The sequence below is a fragment of the Sceloporus occidentalis genome, unplaced genomic scaffold (assembly GCF_023333645.1).
Source record: "Sceloporus occidentalis isolate IW3139 unplaced genomic scaffold, rSceOcc1.0.p SCAF_9, whole genome shotgun sequence".
Lineage (NCBI taxonomy): Eukaryota > Metazoa > Chordata > Lepidosauria > Squamata > Phrynosomatidae > Sceloporus > Sceloporus occidentalis.
Genome location: NW_028316989.1, coordinates 16,562,544 through 16,579,593, shown reverse-complemented (window position 1 = coordinate 16,579,593; position 17,050 = coordinate 16,562,544). Strand labels below are relative to the sequence as shown.

At 41.6% G+C, this 17,050-nt stretch overlaps 1 protein-coding gene across 21 annotated transcripts in view; it reads right to left on the bottom strand.

Annotated features, from left to right (window-relative positions):
• Window positions 1-17,050, bottom strand: part of GRAMD1B (GRAM domain containing 1B) — a 120,510-nt gene that overhangs the window by 33,888 nt on the left and 69,572 nt on the right. For 4 of the 21 annotated variants that reach the window (XM_089537473.1, XM_089537474.1, XM_089537462.1 and 1 more), the window contains exon 3: window positions 5,453-5,473. The exons of 1 other annotated variant lie outside the window; for it this stretch is intronic. In XM_089537473.1, the coding sequence (XP_089393599.1) occupies window positions 5,453-5,473 (21 nt within the window). Of the gene's footprint in view, window positions 1-228; window positions 298-1,035; window positions 1,060-5,452; window positions 5,474-7,868; window positions 7,978-8,759; window positions 8,784-15,862; window positions 15,884-17,050 lie in introns of all 21 variants that reach the window. 16 more of the 21 variants (XM_089537453.1, XM_089537454.1, XM_089537465.1 and 13 more) reach the window with 10 other exon arrangements.

Sequence of the window (17,050 nt, the reverse complement as noted above, 5' to 3'; positions counted from 1 at the left end):
AAGCCTCCTTTCCTAGCATATGGAATAAGTGTTAGTTGGCACAAGAGCCGTTCATCTAGCTTCTGCTCTGTTCTGACAAACCATGCCAGCATCTTGGAAATCTGTTCGGAGTTCTGCCAACACCACTGACTTCATGAGAGAGTAGTAACCTCAACTTTAGCACAAATACTAATTGGGAGTTGGCTGTAGAAGATGGAAGATGGCTACAGAGGTAGGAAAGTTCCTTACCATGCATGGAAAAGTATGCCCTCTTAATAACAGGGACTGGCACTTCAAATCTGAGCAGCTCGACACATTCTATATGGAAATCAAACAAGTTCAAAATCATTTGGGAGGCTAAGCAGCAAGCGCTTGAACATGGCAAGCTATAGATGAGGGTAGACAAGTGGGGTCTGTAGTCACCATGAGAAAGGTAGCAAACAGAGAGTGGAAAGGAGTGACCTTTGTGCACTAGAGTGGGTAAGAAGAAAGACTGGCAGAAGACAGGTAATAGCAACAGGAAAGGCTGGAAAGACACAGGAAAACCAGTAGAAACCTGCAGGCATAGGACTGGTGCTTCTGCAGAACTTATCCTTCACAAAAAGTAGGGACATTAGGGACATTTGAGCTCTCCCAATGCGTACGTGCACTGTTTATTCGCACAAGTGTTACAGATTTGTGCACATGTGTTTCATAACATTGATTTTCAGCAACAGAAATGCACAACCTGCAAGAAAAAAATCACATTGTTGGTTGTTGCTTTCTGTTTGTTTTTTGTTTTGTTTTAGGTGGGCAGGAAGTATTTCTCTCTCTCTAGTTATGCACAGTTCGCTAAATATTTTGGAACCAGGTAACCTTAGATCCAGGTAACCTTCATTGAATTTAGAAAGCTCATTAATTTCAATTAGAAACCTTTGTAGTCAGAAGGGTAGTTAGAAATCTCATAGGAAGGCACCAGCCCTATTTCAGCACTGAGTTTCCACCTGGTAAAGGGGTCTAGATACTAATAGCTAGAACTAGGACAAAACAACCTAGAAATTCACAGACAGTGCTTACTCTTCGGATGTGTTGTCTTTCATGCTGAAAAATACATAGAGGAGGGGGGAAAGCAAGAGAACAGAAATAAAACAAGGACACACCAACAGTAAATCATATACATGTGCACATGGTCCATGGATACAGATTGCTATGTAGCCAGTCATGCAAACAGCCTGTGGATGAAAAAGTCATGTCCTGCTTCAGCCATCAAACTATTACTATTTTTAAAGCACACAAAGAGATGCATGCACGCACACACACACAAAACCATCTTGCCCTTGTCTTATCTTGTCTAGACCTCAAGGACAAGTGTGGGGGATCTTTTCTTGCATCTGAATAAATGGGTTGTAGCCCACCAAAAACTTAGGCTGAAATAAATTGGCCGGTCTTAAAGGTGCTAGAAGGCTCCTTCTCCCCTCTTTTTATCCAGAACTCACATTTGTCTGGCAACATTATGCTGTTCACATGACCAGTTCCAATATGATCTTTTCTTCTACATGTGCGGTTTTTGAAAGGCCATGGAGTCTCACATGTGGAGAGCATCTCAACTGTCTGTGCCATCACTGAAAATGCCCTAAAAATGCACTTGGGGGTACTGATATGCATTCCTGCCCTGGACAGCAAATTCCCCAAAAGTGACACCATAGCTACTCATTCATTTGCCCATTAGAGAGACCTGGTTGCCTATTGCACATAACCCAGTTGGATCAAGGAAGAGCAAAAGACATTAGCCAAGGACCACCCACAGCATTTGAGGATGACGGATGGAGACAGCAAGAGCCTTAAAAGAAACCATGTGCGTTGGTTTTTGTTGTGTTATCTTTTGAGAAACAAAGCCATCATCCAGCAGCTGAAAGCAAACAGGCCAAGGAAAATAATCCCCACAATAACCTAATGAAAAAAGCTATGCCCCAAATACATTTCTGCGGCTGTACTTTTTAAACGGAAAACTCAAGAGTTTTTATCAATACATTATTTCACAACATTGGTTACTAACCTGATAAATAGATCAGTCAAACCTAGCAAGTTTAACACTATAATTGACTTTTCCCAGGTGGCTCTATTGAAGGAGTGGGTGTGTCCTTGCATAGGCATGCACACATATGCACCCACTTGGCATAATGACACCAGTAAGTTGTTTTCCATGTCTTCATATTTTTTTCTTTAACATTTCAAACAATGTAAGTGAAACATATGTTCCTATATATCCAGGGGTAGCCATGTTGGCCATGTAGCAAAGTGCTATAACATCCAAAATCCATAAAACAGTGATACCTTTTTTGGGCTAACCAAAAATATGCTACTATGTTTGCAGTGTTCTAAAATTCATTTAGCATAAAGCTTTGAATGTGCTTGAACTGAGCTTTTGTATGGGTGTGTGTGTGTTTGTGTGCACACGTGTATTTTATTGGACATGTCTGTCAGGAAGTTGCATATGTACCTTGCCTGCCATAAAATGTTGGGAAGTTGGTGTGATGGGTCATACAGTAAAAAGGGCTATTGCTGAGACATGGTGATCTCAGACCCAGGTGCGGAGATAACAAGGGAGGGAGGTAAGCATGAGTCAAGCCTCTTCAAGGCTGTTTCACTGAAAAAGAATCTGGCTGTAATAATATGGAAGGGGTGGTATGGGAGCGCAAGGGGGAAATGTGTTTATTAATTACAACAAATAAGAATTAAGCCTGCCAGGAATTTGAAATTTTGTGCAGTTTCATTAGGCAATGATCATGCATGCTGGTCAGTTCTGACAATGAGAGTCATTAGACTGGAGCTCCAGTTTTCTTAATAAAGGTTTTCTCAGTTTTAACTAGATTTCTGAACTTGCCGGACCTGACAGTGACCCAATCGACTGCTTCGGTTCAGCTACTTCGAACTTTTATAAAAACAGCTGAGTTTCTATAGGCATGCAGAATTAATACAGCCAACGTCTTCTCATCCCCTCCGTGTAGAGAGGGCATTGTAGAAACCTAGTGATGCTGGCATTCCTATCACCAAGGTGGGACTCATGGCCCAGGTTTCTTAGGCAATGAAAGTTCTCCTAAGTTAACTAAACCCTAAGGCTGAAAAGACCCAAGGGCAAACTTCTCTGGGACTGGTTTCTTCTAAGGAAGAAACCTCTGGTATATCTTTCATCTCAGAAGAGGCTGCTGGCAGGTATTAGTAGTTCCCCTTGCATGAAATGAGATCCACTCTCCCTCAGAAGAACCACTATCATTACCCTTTTTAATTTCAGTTTTTTTGGAAACTCAGCATCTTCTGCGTATATCTGTTACCCATAACAAAGAAAGTAACTAACCCGCATCTGACATTTTTGGGAACTGTGGCCTGTTACAGACTGCCAAAATAAAGCTGCTTCGGGTCTCTTTGGAGGTATGCTGTTTAAATGATGCATGCATCCTAAGAATCCGGACACTGCACCAAAGCTGCACTCCAATGCTTAGGAATGGAGTGTGGCTTTGGCACGACCTCTGGACTCTTAGGACCCATGCATCATTTAAATAGCATACCTCCAAAGAGACCCGAAGCAGCTTTATTTTGGCAGTCTGTAACAGGCCTCAGACATTATCTCAAACAGGCACAACTCAGGGCCCTGGAACACAGGACTCTTCCAAATACAACATCTGAGTCTGCTGAATGTCAAGTATTTTGGACCAGTCGCTTTCTTTGGTTTTAATTCAAGAACATCTCCATGATAGAGTTGAGAGCACTATTCTGACATTATAATGTACTGATAAATTTGCAATTCCTGTCCTGGCTAAGGACCTCCTCTTTGTCAGTTTGTGTGGCCTTGATCCAAGGACAGGGTCGGGGAATAGGAAGAAGAAGCATGTGTGGGTTTCAGAAAGATCCAGTACTGAAACTATGACTAAGACCCAATTTATTTCCTGGCTTCAGCGATACTGTGGATGAAAAAAATGAAAAAGCATCTGATGATATTGGCTCAGAAGGAATTAAGCAAACAGAAAAGAGTGTGGTAAAGATAAAGGGAAATGGGGTGCTTTCCTAGTACAGAGTATGACAGAACGAAATGTATTCTTCTTGATTCTCAATCGGAAAAGAGAAGAGCATGGAATTAGCTAGGCATACATGCACAGGAAGCTTCTCAGTTGTCTGATTTTTTGCTCTTACAAGCCTAAACAGATGCCCTATTGCAGGCTAGAAAGCATGCAAAAGAAATGGAATCTTCTTAAGGAGAATTTGCCGCACAGCATTAAGTCTGCTAATCTAGGAAACTGATTGGAAAACACACCAAACAAACAAACCCTGGTTTGGATTACTGTAGCTTTGATTCTTAAAGTGAGGCATGAATGTGCCTTCTGCCTAGGCATGACCTTCCTTTGCTTCTCCCTTCACACTGTGAGAAATCAAACCACTTTATCTCTAATTAACCACAGTTTCCCATTTTGTCCAACCAAGGGAAAGAAAGCCAGGTTATTGAAACCAACTTGAAACCATAAACATTTATTGGTTTGACTAATCACACTACGAGGAAAATTAGTTCATATTTTGGCCAAACAGGATGGGATATGATACTCTAACCCCAGTCAAAGAAATACATGAAGAAGTTTTAGCCAATTTAGAATTAGAGTTCTCCAATCTCTTTCTCCAGAAAGAAGCAGCAACTGCTGGCCATTGTACAGAATGTGTGATGTCTTAAATAGAGATTATTAATCAATTGATTTGGGGTGCAACCAAGCATAATTCAACCCAAGGAAGCAGGACAAAGCAGAGAAGTCCTACTTGTGTCCATGAACGCTTGCATGAATAAGTGGAGTAGAAAGCTGTTCCTGTTGTGCAAAGCAAATGCAAAAGGGAGGCAGAAAATCCAAGAACCTAAACAGTATATAACCGGTTCTACTCAAACAATAGAGTGCCTTTCCATCCTAAATAAGCTCACTATGAGTGCATCCACACTGTAGAAATAATGCAGTGTGATGCCACTTTAATTGCCAAGGTTCCATTCTATAGAATCCTGGGATGTATAGTTTTGTGAGGCACCCACATTCTTTGGCAAAGGAGGCTAAATATCTCAGAAAACTACAAACCCCAGATTTCACTGGATGGACCTACAGCATTTCAAGTGATGTCAAGCTGCATCATTTCTACAGTGCAGATGCACCTTATGTCATGTTTCTGCCATACTGTCTCCTCCAGCTATATAAATCCACCCGTTTCTCAGAGCAATAGTAGTTGCAAGGTATGATTGATTTACATGCAGAAAGAAATCCATGACTGAATTAGCAGCCTGCTGGTTTGTTAAGAAACCCTTCTTTATAAAGTCAATATTCTTGCTAGATGTAAGATCTCCACATGTCCCTTATTTAGAATTCTTGTGCCCAATAAAATTACAAGATCTCCTTTAATCCAGTTCACCTATTTTTCCTTCCCTCCCTCCCTGCATGCATTGAGGGATAAAGGAAACTGAAGTACTTACATTGTACCAACTCTGGCTTTTCTGTAAGAACAAAATAAATAAAAAAGTCAGTTAGTGTGGATCTTTTGGCACTAGGTAAAGAAAGAGGAATGAGGAGAAAGGGTTTCAGAAAGTCTTATACCAAACTTTGGTAATTACTACTAAATGCAACAGGAGGCATGAGGTCAGAGACAAAATGGAATTTGCAGGGATCTAGAACCAAAGTTTAGGTGCGTATTCTACAGAAGCTAAATTGTAACAAACATGGATCACAAATTACCAGTTACATGGGAAATTATCTCAATCGTCTGCAGAAGGATAGAATACTGTTACTTGTACTTGTGTCACTTCTAACTTGGAAATGCCAAGCAGTAAATTGATTAGTAATCTATTTAGGATTTTCACAAGTGTGCAAATGTGGAGAATGGGAGCGAGAGAACCAAAATCAAATCTAGTGTCCTAAATAGGCATTTCAAAGCTAGAAGGACTCCATTGCAATCCTGAACAGTGATTTGGGTTTTTTTTTTTTAAATCTATTTTTCTAATGTTCAAAACACTGCAAATGTGGGATGCTCTTTCAAGGGAAATGTAGGGTGCGTGTTTGCTTTATAGGCTTGTACCCTGTAATTCGTACATGCATTTTGGGTTCTTGGGACAGCTTAGCAGGCTAGAGTTCTGGAAATAAATAAATGAACAACACACTATACCATAATATGTAGACTTGTACCCATTAGACCGGTCTAGCTCTCAACAAAGAAACAAGCAGACCTGAAAGAATGCTGTTTTGCAGTGGCATCTCTAGAGTTGGTGTTACCTGGTGCAGGTGCCTGGAAGGGGCTACTGGGGCACTGAACCCCTCCTCTTAGTGGGAGGATGGCCTGACCAGGTGTCACCCTTTCTCTGAGGTGTCACCTGGTATGGTCTGTACATACCACACGTCCTAGTGATGCCACTGCTGTTGTCCTAGCTTAAGATGCAAACCTTTGATACCGAATTTCTGTTCCTATTTTATTTAGACCTAGCTGATGTCCGTTTGTAGGCTGTTTAGTTCTGCAACAAAAGGGTGGTTGGCCTTAACTGGGAGTTACTTGTGCATTGTGATTGCTGCAGTCAGAGAAATAAACCACAACATTTACATTTTGTACAGTAGCCTCTGGGAAAGTGTACCTATGTGATCTGGGTGATATTCAGCCACAGCAGTGCAAAGTGCCATCAACTGTTGTGTTGGATTGCATCCTCCATCATCCCAGGCAGCTTGTTGGGGTTGTACTCCAACACATCCAGATAGCATTGCATTGGGAAGGCTGGAGTAACCTGTGTTTTAATATAAAGGCTATATTCATGTCTGTTTATGTGACCAGACCAGTATCTCTCTCTCTCTCTCTCTCTCTCTCTCTCTCGCACCTGAACTAAAGTTTCCTTCCACCTGAATCAAACAGGAGGGAGCATGGTGAAAGAATACACAAGTTTACTGGGGCTGAGGGACAAAGTCAAATTCAGTTTTAGCAACTGTTATGAGAAAGGATTTAAATAAAACTACAAGTTACCATAATGCCATAATTACAAAGACTTCTGATTTGGGAGTATTCCTGATTAGGGCTTGGAAAAGTTACCTTTCTAGACTATTACTCCCAGCAGCTCCCAGCCAATGCACAAGTGACTGCTGTTGACAGGAGTAAGTTTGAAGAGCTGGTGCATTAACTGTGTCTCTTCCTTGAGACATCAGATCTGGCCTGACAGATGAAACCTCTCATATTTATTTATTCTCTGAACTACTGTAGTGTGCTCTGTATGATGCTGCCTTTGAAAAGTTTTCATAAACTCCAGGCAGACTGCTGACTAGCACAGGTTGTAACTTGCTTGTTGCAACAAATGCATCATCACCAATCAAATGACAAGTTCAATTCAAAGTGCTAATAATGACAGTTAAAGCCCCAAAAGGCTTATTCTCTGAACTACTGTAGTGTGCTCTGTATGATGCTGCCTTTGAATAACTCGCATACCTGAAAGACTACCTGATCCAATACAATGGCAAGAGCACTGATGAATTAATTCCATTTATTGCATTAATCTTTGAGCCACAGCACATATATGATCATCAAGATTTACAGGTTAGCCTCTCTTTTGGGCCTCACTGATGTCAGAGGCATCATCTGCACTGCAGAAACAATGTACTTTGACACCACTTTAACTGCCAAGGGCTGATGCTATGAAATTCTGGGCTTTATAGTTTTGTGAGATATTCATCCTTCTCTGTTGGAGAGTTCTGGTGCCACAACAAACTGAAAATCCCAGCATTCCATAGCAGCGAGCCATGACTGTTAAAACGGTATCAAGCTGCATTATTTCTGTACTGCACATGAGTCCAAGTGCAATGTAATATAATATAAAGTGTAATATAAATCTGTAGCGTAACTGCTTTAAGACTAACACATACCATTCTGGCAGCCCATCTCAGGTCAGTAGATCAAAAGAACATACAAAAAGGGACAACGAGAGTTTGGAGTATCTTCCTTACAAGGGAAAGCAGTAAACAGCACTGAGTCCTGATTGTGAAATATGTCAAGGGGAAGAAAAGCAAGGTCAAGAGAGTTAGGAGTCCCGGGCTGTGTCCGCGCACACTGATAGAAAAACATGGCTTACCACTGGGGCTACCAGATCTGCAGGGAGGACAAGCACAACCAGCATCCACAAAGGGCCAATACTGGTAGCACTACCCACACACTTCCCCTCCTGTCCTGGCCCCAGTCCCACTAAAATGCTGTATACACTAGAGGAACCATGCAAAGCTGAAAGTGATAGTGCTGTGCCGGTCATTGGAATTTCTGGGCAGAAAGAGGTCAGTGGATCATCCAGCCCAGTGTACCTTCTCTTGACCTCTTCTGCCTGCCTCTGACACTCTTCGCCCCCATCTCCACACCGGCATGCAGTCTGCATGCTCCGGGGATTCTCCAGAGTTTCCAGCCTGATTCAGAACAAGATATTTGTACTCTGGAGAATCACACTGGAGCATGGGTTGGACCCTTGTTTCACCCGTTTTCGCCAAATGCATCATCTAAACAGGTCAGTGCAAGGATGGGTCAGGAACCTTTTCTTTTGCTCTGTGCGGACATGGCCCCCAGAGTCCAGGAAAAGCTTTTGACACATATACCAGAATTCTTATAAGCCACCTGGGCACCAATCGCTCTACCCTGTCCTTGCAACCAAAACATGGCACTCTAGCCCACTGGTTTCCTATGAACTGGGATAACAAGGGGACAGGCTAAAGGAAGATGTGGGGAACTAACAGAAGGGGGACAAAGAAAAGAAGATAGAATCAAGTTCTTACTTTGATTAGGTTTAATCGGTCATACTGGAAAAGAAAATCATTAAGCATTAGCATAGGTGAAAATGAAACAAAAATATAGAAGGTATAGGATGGATAACAGTTGCACAAGAGGACAAAGGAAGGAACTACAAACAAGGAGTATAACAAAGCTACACTGGCACAGGAGTAAACATACTAACTACGCCACACCATACAGCTCTACAGCTAGGCAATATCTCTCAATGGAAAGACAAGATTAGCTCACTCACTTCTAGAATACAGAGCCACTATCTATCCAGCTGAATGCAAGTGAAAATACTGCATAGGAAAAGTATGCCCTGTCTTAGCTTGGACTGCCATGCATACTCTGCAGGCTTGTCATATAATCCATTATCCAGAGTAATTGTGCATCCCTTAACTGACTCCAGCCCTCCATTTGTTTACACCATCAAGTGTCACATTTGTTTGTTGCAAGCTGAAGGTGAGTTGGTGAAATCTGGGGTCTTACACTGCTTCTCTTTCACCCAATATAAAAGTGATTGAACAAACAACCAGAAAAGTTACCCTCTCTAATATTTGGAGGTGAATGGATGCTGAATTCCCTCATTATCTCAAGAAACATGGGATGCAATGGCAGGTTTGTTCCCAAAGAGAAGTTGTCATGACTGCAACTTCAGCAATCAAGTATTATATGTCTGCATTAGTGTCAGCATTGCCATCTCAAATTACTCAGTTAGAAAAGTGGACAGTAAAAGTCAAGCACTTTTCTACTGAAGTGCTAACCGGTGGGTATAATGTTTTGCCATTCCATTTCCAACGAGGCAGATATTGATGATTTACGAAAACTATTCCTGACTGGGACCAGATATCCATGATCATGTAAACAAGCCTAAAGACAAGTCTTGTCGAGTTGTTAACGTTGTTTGTGTACAGCTTGTAAAAGTTACTTTCTGGGCTAGTCTACACATTTAAAATACTCCCCTTTCCAGTTGAACAGAATGTGATCTTGCTATATGTGATTCACAGGAGTTTGGATTTTGTGTAGGGTATGGGTGAAAAACTCCTTAAACTCCATGGAAATGGGCTTCCCAGTTTTTACTGGAGTATCTGCTGAAACATGCAGAAATGTGCATTATCACCCATGTGGCCACCCACCTGCTTCACATGCTTCCCATTTGGATAGCTGTGCACTTTTTGGCAGAGGGAGGATGAGTAGATGTCGATAGATACAAATTTACCCAATTTTAGAGAAATTTCCAGAAAGACCAGTTGGTTATTACTGAACGTTACTGCTTGAAGATGCAGACTCCCAAAGAACTGAGAACTTGGCTTGATACTGTGCCGCTGTCATTACTATGCACAGACAAATTAGCCAGGGCCATATTTACTATTAAATGCTGAGAAAAGGATGTCAGAACCCAGGTTTCTGCAACTTGATGTGCAATATGCTGCCTGTCTATGTGTACAATTGTATTTTAACTGATTGTATTTAAATGTATTAGTATGTTTGTAGGTTTGTTTTTACTAGTCAATATAAGCACGTCTTTTAGATACTTTGGACGAAGACGGTATATAAAATTGAACTGAATTGAACCATCAATGAAAATGTGCAAAAATGCACAGCCATTTGCATAGCATGCTTATGTGTTGGCTAGCTCTGTGTTACACGGTGGATTCGGGAGGCTGTAGTCCAAAACAGGGTGCTTTCCAAGCACTGGGCTCACCTACTTTGTGTGAACACTTTTTTATGAGCTAGGAGCGGTTTTGGCCAAATAACTCAATTATAACAGGAACTGAAATCTCATTAGACCTACCCTGCCCTCTGAATACCTTTGGCCCAACCGTCCCAGTTCGGCTCACGGGTTTCTAGCTCAGCAACAGAAGGTTGACTCACACCATAGTTTCTGGTGCTACTTCAGGTTAATTTTTCCACCCCAGGCCCCTTTTACCACTATAGAAGCCAAGCAGGATATTGACCCATATAGTTTTATAATAACCTTCATGCTCTCATCCCACCTCTTTGTTATTTGCTGTCAAAATTTCTATGGTGGGTCAGTCAAAATGAAGAGTGAGGGGGAGCAAAGGGTGTAGCAGAAAGATGCAGAGCTGTCCAGAAATCCCTAGAGTCAGACTGTTTGTGAATCTCAGAGATTATGTGGAACGGGAAAAAATCCAAACTTCCAATCCTTACAACTGAAGTAACCACGTATTTCTCAACCTCAGTCTTAAAATATGAAGTCCATGATAGGTTTGCTAAATCAGAAATGACTTTAAGGCAAACATCCATAACAACAACAGCAACAACAAAGTCCTCAATGCAATTGTCACCATTAATAATCAACTACAAAATATAATAAGGAAGAAGGAAGCACTGGTCTACAGCATCAGCCAGAGCTGAAAGTATGATGTAGGGACATTCTCTAAAATGATAATCTGGTTTATCCAAGATTTTAAACTGAGTGGCAAGGCCCTCAAGTGCCACTGGATTTTGACTTGGGACCTTCACCAAGGCACGACTCTGTTCTCCTCCTCAAATTCTCTTGCATACTACACTAGATATTTTGCCCTCTGTATTCTCCTTGCACATATACAAGCAAGATCCCTCTTCAAACAGAGGGCTGTTTGAAGAGCAAGGCAGCAGGGGCCACCTCAGATAAGCATTTGTAATACAGTTTTTTGTTGTTGTTGTGTGCCCTCAAGTCATTTCTGACTTATGGTGACCCCAAGGCAACCCTATCATGTTTTTCTTTAACAAGATGTGTTCAGAAGAGGTTTGCCAATGCCTTCCCTTGAGGCTGAGAGAGAGTGACTTGTCCAATGGGTTTTATGGCAAAGCTGGAAATTGAACCCTAGTTTAATACTCAAATCACTGCACTCATGCTGGCTCTCTGTAATATAAGTTTTATAAGCTTGTATATCTTGATTATATGCATCTGTCAGTTTGCTTTACATTATATACTGTGCTGTATTTATTGTATTTTATCCAGATAATTTGTTTTACAATTGTACTGTATAGTTTTATAGCTTTATTATTCCTTCCTTCCAACTCTCTTTCTCTCTTTCATATATTTTAGACTGTACATCTTTGACAAGATCCATTGTTTTTGTTTGTTTTACTTGAAAAGTGCCATTTATATCAATGGCACAATACAAATAGATGATGATGATGATGATGATGATGATGATGATGATGATGATGATGATGATACCTCTAGATATTGCTTTATTGCTGCAAAGAGGGCATGGTTTCCAGACCCTTCGCCATTTTAGTACCAAATGGAGATATTGGGATGGGACTCCTTTCTCAAGAGAGATGTTCTGTGGAGTTGTCTCAAAAACAATATTCCTAAACATACGCAGGGGTAAACATACTCCCTATGGGGAAATCCAGTGAGCATTTCTTTCACTCAAGGGCACATGTTTTGAAACCACAGTTAGGGAAAGTCTCCCTCCAATGGCACAACTGTGTCATGGCAATCCAGAGAACCAGAAATTGACTGATCATAAGCCCTTATATTTGGGAAGCTGAACACCTCTGGGATTGGAAACAGGGAAGGAAAGAAACAGAAGGAACAAGATTTTGGGGGGTACCTTCTCCTTTGGCAAACCAAATCTATTTCAAATTCCTGACCCAATGCCAGGCTTACAAGGTGTAGTGAGACAGGAATTGTTTTGCAATATATCGGACCATGAATGGAGTGGCATGCGACTGATACTGTGACACAAGCAAGTAGCAATTTTTTGGCTAAGCCATTCTGGCAAAACCACATATGACCCCATTTCCTTTCAGCATACTTAGGAGAAGAACAGAATACCTCTTCTGGGCAAAATGTGGTGCCTACTTCTAAGCAGGGCTGACTGGTTTTAAAAGGAGAAGGAATACAGTTATCATCCCAACTGTTGGCTGGTCATCACCTTGGCATGCTCAAGTCCAGAGATGAACAACTGTGGACTTCCAGGTGTTTCTGGACTACAGCTCCCATAATGATTATGCAATCCAAAAAACATCTGGAGTGCCACAGTTCCTAACCCTTGCTCCAACCGCCAAGAGATCTTAACTGACCCAAAGATATTAGACATTCCTCCAAGAACAAAAGACACCTCTCTCTGTTCTATGCTTCTAACCATTTCAGAAGAGTGGCAAATCTGACCAGAACTCAGACATAAAAAGTCCCCCTTTTCTTTCTTGTGTGAAAAATAAAAACACAAACTCTTCTGTGCCACATTCTCACGTACTTAACAGCAAGGTCTCAAGCCATTTCCAAACAGGCCTTTCTGAATTCTTGCTGGCATGCACTGCAGGCCTCTCTGTCTACTGTGAGGAGGTCCTTCCCACCTCCATCTGGTGCTACTCATTGCATTGGATGCTGTCCTGATCCAATATGCCATCCAGTGTTACCTGAGTGGACTTACACTGGTGCAAACCAAAATAAACTCCTCTTTCCTGCCCTTTTATCATGACCTATGACCTCCCAGTGCCCTAAAATGTGTTCTGAAGGGCCCCTTAAAAACCCTAGAGTACACTTTGGAGACTGCAACAGGAGCTGCAGAAAGCAGACTGAATTTGTTCTGCTGAAGGATATATCATTCTGCTGGTGCATGGAAACAATTAGATTTCATGTATTATTAACACTGTACCCCGTGATTACCTTCTTGGTTTGCAACACATGCATCTTTCTGTGTGTGTGTACTTTTAAGTTGCCTCTCAGTTTATGGTGACCTCATGAATTTCATAGGGCTTTCTTAGGCAAGGAATACTCAGAGGTTGTTTTGCCATTTCCTTCATGTGAAATCTAGCCTGCAGCACCTGGGATTCACTGGCAGTCTCCCATCCAAATATTAAACTGGACTAACTCTGCTAATTTCCCACACATAAGATTTCCACTTGTTCCTTTCCTGTACTTTTCTAGAGAGACACCTTTAATTCTGAAGTTACTTCCACACAGCAGATAGTCAGCCCTTGCAGGAAAACAAGGTAACCTGGAAAACCACTAGCAATTTGGGACACAGGAATTGAGTGCTAGAGATATGTCAGTGGTTGAATCCAAATCAAATTCATCACTGATTTTTTTTTTCAACAAAAATGCTCTATTCTTGACTGCACTTAGTTTATTTTTGTGAAGTTTCTTGTTAAAGCAGCAAAATATTTCTGCAGTCATCAAACATCAGCCCCTTAATCCATGCTTACTTATTTTACATGTCATGACAAATGAGTCAAGTGTCTCTACACAGTAAGTCATCTTTGGATTTGTTTGTTTGTTTGTTTGTTTGTTTGTTTGGTAATTCCTAAATAGCTTCATAGCCTTCTACTTTCTAACTTTCCTATATTTAGGGGAGAGGGGGATGAGACTCAAGCAGTATCCGTATTTATTGGTTAAAAAAATCCTTGGGGCTCATGCCTGAATCTAAGGCCTTGTCTGTACTGGCCAGCATACACCTGGGGCAGCCCAGAGTACCCTTGCCCTGATCTCCCCACATTACCAGCTCCTCCATTCCCTTACCATTGTGGCTGTGCGCACATATGTCCCACTGAACTGCTCAGCACATCTGCTTCCAGCAGTGCAGGTCACTCACTTCTGAGATCAGAACAAGGTGCCCAGTGATGGTTACATGCTGGGCACCTCATTCTGACCTCAGGAACAGTGATCCATGATAGTGGCAGATGCATTAAGTACCCCAGTGGGATGCTCATGCAGACCGCTATCACAGCAGGGAATGGAGGACTCTAGAGCTTCCTGGAAGATCAAGTGTAACCGTAACTTTTTAAAAACTGTTTTAAGGCTGCTGTATCCCAGTACTGGTGTAGACTGTGGTGGATATTGCCCAGACTGCTCACACCAGAACCTGCATTTCGGACATGCATCATCCGAACAGAACATTGCCAGAACGGAAGATAGGATGGGCCATTTGGCCCATGCAGACAAGGCCTAAGCTACACAGAGTCAATATAACAATATACCATGAACAGAACACATGTGGCTCTTGGAGACGCTTTTGGAGTTTGGGACTTGTTCATAAATAAACAAGTTGTATGTTTTAATAGTATACTCTTGTTTAACCTCAGACAAGGGCAAAGCTCATGAGAGGGTTCCAGTGTCTTTTAAAAGAAACATGAGAAGAGGCATTAAAACATGTCTATCAGCTTCGTAATCTGAAGTCAAAAAGACTGGTTCGTATGCTCACTTGGCTGTGTTTTCATTTTCCACTCCTCTTGATCACCCAGGAAATGATATGTGATGTCTGGATATACCTTCTTTGATAAGTTTCAATCTACTCTTCCCTCATGTGCATGAAACATATGGCAATGCATGCAAAATCCTCACATGCCATGGCATTTTACCTGCACCACGGAAGGGAGTGAGCCCCCCACCCCTTCTTCCAGCACCCACAAAAGTCAATAGCTGAGTGAGTGTATGAATTACGGCTGATACAGAAAAAAAGGTTGGAGCATTAGAATGGGTTCCGCAGCTTCAGTCACCTCCTCTATATATGGAGATACTGACGTACATACTCCCTAACTTCTCTGGGATACGCTTGTTCAAGAAAACAGATTCCAGAAAAGACAAACACTTTCACACAAAGTACATGGATTTCTAGAATGTTTTGGAAAACCAGGTAGTGCATGTCCTGGCAATGAAGGGGGAGCCGAGTTCCACTGAAGTGACCATGACCCAATGTGTTTGGAGGTAGTGGATCAGTACAAATATCTTGCCAAGGAGAACCCATCACAGCTCTGAATTTAAAGGCAAGCTCTGGATTTCCCCACGTATCTATTAATCTGCTGCTAGATGTCAAGGTGGCTACAGAATGGAGGCTGTGCAACCCATTCTTTGTAGTCAGTGGGCATCACAATGTCACAAACCATAGGTCGACTGCTGGAAGGTTGCCATTCATACAGGACTGTCCATGCACAGCTGGGGACTTCAAGGAAAACCCAGCAGCATGGCTCCAAAGCATTTGGGCACAGGAGGGGAAAGGAAGCAGCCACCAACATCCCCACAGAAACATTGGGGGGATGCCTTATGCGGGAGGAAGGGTGTTCACGAGAGCATGGTGGGAGGTTCCTGAGAACCTAAGATCAATTCTATGGAAGGGTGGACCAAAGAGTAGAAAGAAAGTCTTACTTTGGAGAGGCGCTTGTGTGACTAAAACATAAATAAATAAATAGAAAGAGCATGCATGAAAGGAAAAAATGAGATTAAACTCACAAGAAAGGAGAAACAAACTTAAGAGCACACAGGAAACACATCTCTTTTCATAGTTCAGAGAGAGCCAATGGAACACTTTTGTGACACAGCATTAGAAAGGCTAACATCTAGAGGCAGCAAAATTTTGCTTTACCTTGAAAGGTCCTGATTTGAAGGAAAGAGGAATTTGGATTGTTTATGACTCATATGGCCTACCAACAATAGCATCAAGGACAATGGAAAAAGATATTTTCTTTGTAAGTCTGATCATGATTCTGCTACCAACAACCTACCAGCTTGTTTTACAACAGGCAGGTGTCTAGTATTCCACTAAACAGTTCACCTTTCCAAATAAAATCCCTGTCTTCCTTCTTCTAATAGGAAGCTTCACCTACTTGCTGAAATATACATATCTGGGTATTATAAAGCATCAGTTGACGAGTGCAATAAAGAACCAGAAATAATAATTTTAAAAACACCTTCAAAACTATAAAATATATTACATTTGTCAACACACACTGCTTTTTAAAAAAATCTTTCAGAAACTATAGCTGTTTCCAAAAAATAAAAATACAGTTAGCCCTCTGTATCCACAGATTCAACCATCCATGGATTCAACCATCCACAGCTTGAAAATATTAAAAATAAATATAAATTCTAAATGCATACCTTGATTTTGCCATTTTATATATTGTGCCAATGTTTTATAATACTTGACTATGCCAATGTCTTATAATAATGTGTGAATTTTGATGCTATGGTGGATGGGACTGTGGGCATTCTCCCCTCCTACTTGGATATATAGAGGATATACATTTCTGTTGGAGTAGAATGTATATACTGTATTTTCTGGCGTATAAGACTACTTTTTAACCCAGGAAAATCTTCTCAAAAGTTGGGGGTCGTCTTATACGCCGGGTGTTGTCTTATAAGATGGGTGCTGAAACCTCCAAGCTGGACTGGAGGATCTGTGGTCGCCGCATATGGTGGGGGGAGCTCAAAAACGGCTGCGGCCGCATCCCCTCTGTATGTGGCGACCGTATGAAAGCAGCAATGGCGGCACTATACAAATATGGTAGGAAAAAATCTTGGAGACAGGGAGCACTGGGCAGGCAGGGAGAGCTG